The sequence below is a fragment of the Scylla paramamosain genome, chromosome 41 (genome assembly GCF_035594125.1).
Source record: "Scylla paramamosain isolate STU-SP2022 chromosome 41, ASM3559412v1, whole genome shotgun sequence".
NCBI classification, from domain to species: domain Eukaryota; kingdom Metazoa; phylum Arthropoda; class Malacostraca; order Decapoda; family Portunidae; genus Scylla; species Scylla paramamosain.
Genome location: NC_087191.1, coordinates 8,616,967 through 8,622,284, shown reverse-complemented (window position 1 = coordinate 8,622,284; position 5,318 = coordinate 8,616,967). Strand labels below are relative to the sequence as shown.

The window sequence follows — 5,318 nt, the reverse complement described above, 5'->3', positions numbered from 1 at the left end:
TTTTCGTGGTTCTGGCGATAGTATGAGGTAGGTTAAAATGTGTGGCAGTCTCTTTCAGCTATTTAACGGGTTGTAGTGGAAGTTACTGCGGTTCTCAAGGGCGTTTTCGTGGTTCCTCTGATAATTTGACAAGCCTTCTGTATGGCAGTCAAACACACTTAGAAAAATACAAAACTCGAAGGGAAAAGTAAGAAAATGATGATGACAAATAAGTAAATAAGTGAAACAGTGATAGTCTGACATGCCTTTTGTACTGTTAGTAGGAAGACACTCGTGGGAAGTAATAAGAAAATAATGGTGATAGATAATGAATAACTGGCAACCCTTTTGTGCTGTTAGTAAGAAAAAAAAAACACTCAAGGAAAACTAGGAAAATAATAGTGATGGATAAATGAATGAAATAATGAAAGTAGTGATAATAATGTTGGTTGTCTGTAGCCAATGAAATAAAAAATGTATTGCTCTTTTTCCTTAAATTTTCCTTCCTTTTCTGTCCTTTTTCGTAATATTCCTTTCTTTCGTTCCTTCTTTCTTTTCCTTTTCTCCATATGGTTTCCTTTTTCTTTTCCTTTTTCCACCTTTCATATATTCTTTACTTCTCTCTCTCTCTCTCTCTCTCTCTCTCTCTCTCTCTCTCTCTCTCTCTCTCTCTCTCTCTCTCACCACAGTTTAGAGTGTGTTTGATCGCATCTTAGTCTTCTTATCACCGGCGCCATTGTTATCTTCTTTATCTCTTCTTCTTCTTCTTCTTCTTCTTCTTCTTCTTCTTCTTCTGGTGTTCCTTCTTATCCTTACGTGCTTTTTCTCTTCTTTTTTTCTTCTTTTCTTTATCATCATCATCATCTTCTTCTTCTTCTTCTCGTGTTATCTTTTGTTTGTCTTGTGCTTGATCTTTACTGCTTGTGTTCTTTTTTCCGTCTTTTGTTGTTGCTGTTGTTGTTGTTGTTGTTGTTGTTGTTGTTGTTGTTGTTGTTGTTGTTGTTGTTTTACTACTATCTTGTTCTTGTTTTTTTTTTTCTTATTGTTCTTGTTCTTGTTCTTTTTCTTCTCCTTTCCTTCTTCTTCTTCTTCTTCTTCTACTTCTTCTTCTTCTTCTTCTTCTTCTTCTTCTTCTTAGTTATTCATGAATTTAGTTATTAATTCCCACATTCATTATTCATTATCAATTCATCTGTTTATTAATTTACTTTCCTTCACTGTTAATCTCTCTCTCTCTCTCTCTCTCTCTCTCTCTCTCTCTCTCTCTCTCTCTCTCTCTCTCTCTCTCTCTCCTAAGATGGCTGTTTATGACCAAGATGAAGACAGCAATTAGAGAAAGAGAGAGAGAGAGAGAGAGAGAGAGAGAGAGAGAGAGAGAGAGAGAGAGAGAGAGAGAGAGAGAGAGAGAGAGAGAGAGAGAGAGATTGTGTGCGTGTGCGTGGATGCGGGAGGGAGGGAGGGAGGGATTGAGAGAGAGAGGGAGGGAGGAGGAGGAGGAGGGAGAGGAGGAAGATAAGAAAGAGAAGGAAGAGAAAGGAGGTATAAAAGAGAAAGAAAAAGAAGAAAGATATGAAGAAGAGAAGAGAAGAGAGGTAAGAAGGAAGGGAGAGGAAAGAGAAAGAAAGGAAGAAGAGGAAGAAGAGAGAAAGGAAGAAAGGAGGAAAAGTAAGAGGAGAAAGAAGAGAAGAAAGATGAGAAAGAAGAAGGTGTGTAAGAAGGGAGAGGAGGAGGAGGAGGAGGAGGAGGAGGAGGAGAAGGAGGAGGAGGAGGAGGAGGAGGAGGAGGAGGAGGAGGAGGAGGAAGATAAATGAAGTATAGAGGAAGAGAAAAAGACACAAAAAAAAAAAAAAACAGGAGGAAGAAAAATATAAAAAAAGGAAGAGGAGGAAGAGGAGAAGAAAAAAAAATGATGTAGAGAGAGAGAGAGAGAGAGAGAGAGAGAGAGAGAGAGAGAGAGAGAGAGAGAGAGAGAGACAGCGCAATTACAAACGAATTGACCAATTAAGTTGCGCATGCCGTTGCTCACTTGTTTTCAAAATGGCCGCCGCGCAATTAGACGGTGCACGCACTAGTAGGGGGATCTAGGTAGGTCAGCGGGGGGAGGGAGGGTCAGGGGGGCAGGGGTGGTCAGGGGAGAGGGGGAAGGTAGGTCAGGAGGGGTCTTGGGTGGTTAGTGGGGGGCAGGGAAGGGGGACAGAGGGGCCAGGGGAGGGGTCAGGGGAGAGGTCAGGACGGGGTCACGGGGGGGTCGCTAACAACGCTTAGTCAACACGCGCTAATTATCAGTAATTGTCTCTAATTAACAACACTGCTTCGTTATGGGTCGTTACGGGGCTTCGGAGCTTCGTGTGTGTGTGTGTGTGTGTGTGTGTGTGTGTGTGTGTGTGTGTGTGTGTGTGTGTGTGTGTGTTGTAGTGATTTTTTTTGTTTTTGTTTGTTGTTGTTCTTGTTGATGGTTTGTGTCTATTTTTTTTCCTTTTCTTTCTTTTTTTTTGTTATTTTGTTGATTTGTTGTTGTTTTCTTCTTCTTCTTCTTCCCATTTATCTACTTATCATCCTATCTATTTATCTATCATCCCCAGTTATCTATCTCTCAGTTATCTATCTATCTCTCTATCTATTCATTCCACGCATCTACTAGCCTAACCTAACTATCTCTACCCCCCTCTCTCCCCCAGCCATGTACTTCCCCCCCGAGTCTCGCTTCCCCGGGGACATCTCTCCTTACCCTGAAGAAACTGGTGACCCCTGGCAGGCCGCCCACCATCACCACCACCTCCCGCACCATGCCCTCCACCACGCCCATCTCTCGCCCCCCACGCCTGTCTCCTCCACCTCGCCCTCCACCTCCACCCTTCAGGACTTCAGGTAAGAGGAAGAATAGGTAGTGACAGATTAACAAGATTTCTACATTATTATCAGGAGGAACAGTCTTGAGAACTCCGCTAATAATCTGTGTTTTTTTTAAATAGTCTTAGTAAAGTTATGGAAATTTTTTAAGGGTGTTTTTATGGTTCTAGTGGCAGTTTAACATGATTTCTACATTATTAGCAGCACAAACGCTCTTGAGAATCTGGCTAATCATTTTTGTGGCTTTAAAATACTCATAGCAAAGTTATACAGGTTTTTATTTATTTATTTTTTTTTTTGGGGGGTCTAGTAACAGATTAATAAGATTTTTACATTATGAACAGCAGAAACACTTGAGAATCCGGCTTATCATCTCTGTGGCCTTTGAAAACAGTGGTGGTGAGAGAGCAGAGTGTTTCAGAACCCAAGCATCACCTCGCCTGTGTTGTTTCAGGGCTGGCGTGGAAAGGCCGAGGCTGCCCATACGAGACACTCTAACTTCTGCTGCGCTTCCTCCTGCTACTGTTGCTGTTGCTGCTACTACTGTCTTCCCAGAACCTCATCACGGTGAGAGAGAGAGAGAGAGAGAGAGAGAGACAGAGAGAGACAGATTCATGAACAAGCAAATGGACACAGATTAACACACACACACACACACACACACAAACACACACACACACACATACAGGCAATTAGGCTCCCTCACGTAACCACCAATCACAGCCAAGCAAGGAGACAGCCACAATAAACCCCAGCCAATCAACATGCAACACGCGATTCTTCAGCCAATAGAGATACGAGAACAACAAAAACAACAATAACAAACGGAAACCCTGAATTTTCAACCCTTTCTTCCATTAAAACTCCTAGAAACCCTTAGAAAAGCTCTTGAAAGTGAAATACCACCAATATACCATTAAGTATCATTAGAAAACGTAAAATTTTGAAGGGGAAACTTGAAAAAAACAAGGGAACTTTTTTACTCTTGCGTGTTGGTAATAGCTCAGTACTCTCTCTCTCTCTCTCTCTCTCTCTCTCTCTCTCTCTCTTCCAACACGAGATCTTACGTGTTATGCCCCTCCCCTCCCCCTCTTCCTCCCCTTTCCCCCATCTCCCTCCCATTCGTGGTCAAAATGCGTTTGGTCACATTTTTTTCTTCTCTCTCTCTCTGTGTCTAAGTTGTTGTTATCATCATCTTTATGGCCGCGTGTAATCTTGTGTGGTATTACGCCCCGGCAATTAGCAACATGAGTAAATACTAGGCACCTGATGAGAGGTACACAGGTAGAGGCTGACAGATAGACAGACAGACAGACATACATACAGGTAGAGAGAGAGATGGGTGTTAGAGGTACAGGTAGAGACAGACAGACAGACGTACAAGTAAATAGATTGATAAGTGTTAGAGGTACAGATACAGACAGACAGACAGACAGACAGACAGACATAAGTACGTACAGGTAGATAGATAGATAAGTGTTAAAGGTACAGACAGGTAGACAGGCAGACAGACAGACAGACAGACAGACAGACAGACAGACACAAGAAAATATAGTAAGAAGATTACATTGAAATAAACAAGCAAACAAACATAGATTATTTTGTAATACGTAAGCTTAATTAAAAAATACATACATACATACATACAGACAGACAGACAGACATACAGACAGACAGACAGAATGACACTGAAAGATAAACAGATAAATTTGAATAATTATGATATACTAAGGTTATAAAAAAGTGAAAAAAAGAGCAACGATAAAACGAATTTTAAGATAATGATATCAACAAACATGCATACATACATACATACATAAATAGATACATAAATACATACATACATACATACATACATACATACAAAGGTTGACATAGCTAAAATAAATACAAAATACTAAAAAAAATACAAAATACATAGATCACTTAAAAAATGCAGTCGAAAATCGTGAAACAAGTAAAAAAATATATATATGAACGAGAGAGAGAGAGAGAGAGAGAGAGAGAGAGAGAGAGAGAGAGAGAGAGAGAGAGAGAGAGAGAGAGAGAGAGAGCAATGAAGGAATGTTTGTGAAGATAATAAAAATGATAATAAGATGAATGAAGAAGATAAAGAAAATAAATTGAAAATAAAAATAGTTAATATATAATGCTCTCACACACACACACACACACACACACACACACACACACACACACACGAACACGCACAATGTAGAAGAAAGGTAAGAAGAAATAAGAAATAAGAAAAGTAATAATAGCAATAATAATAGTAATAATAATAATAATAATAATAATAATAATAATAATAATAATAATAATAATAATAATAATAATAATAATAAGGTTGTAAATAGCAAAAAAAAAAAAACGAAATAAAAAAAGATGAACAAGAGAGAGAGAGAGAGAGAGAGAGAGAGAGAGAGAGAGAGAGAGAGAGAGAGAGAGAGAGAGAGAGAGAATCGATAAGGCGGAGTGATAGAGAGGAA

At 39.7% G+C, this 5,318-nt stretch overlaps 1 protein-coding gene across 1 annotated transcript in view; it reads left to right on the top strand.

Annotated features, from left to right (window-relative positions):
- Nucleotides 1-2,659: 2,659 nt before the first annotated feature.
- LOC135092963 (homeobox protein Nkx-2.6-like) overlaps nucleotides 2,660-5,318 on the top strand; it is a 10,962-nt gene continuing 8,303 nt past the window's right edge. The window contains exon 1 of the mRNA XM_063991787.1: nucleotides 2,660-2,847. Coding sequence (XP_063847857.1) covers nucleotides 2,660-2,847 — 188 coding nt within the window. The remainder of the gene's footprint in view (nucleotides 2,848-5,318) is intronic.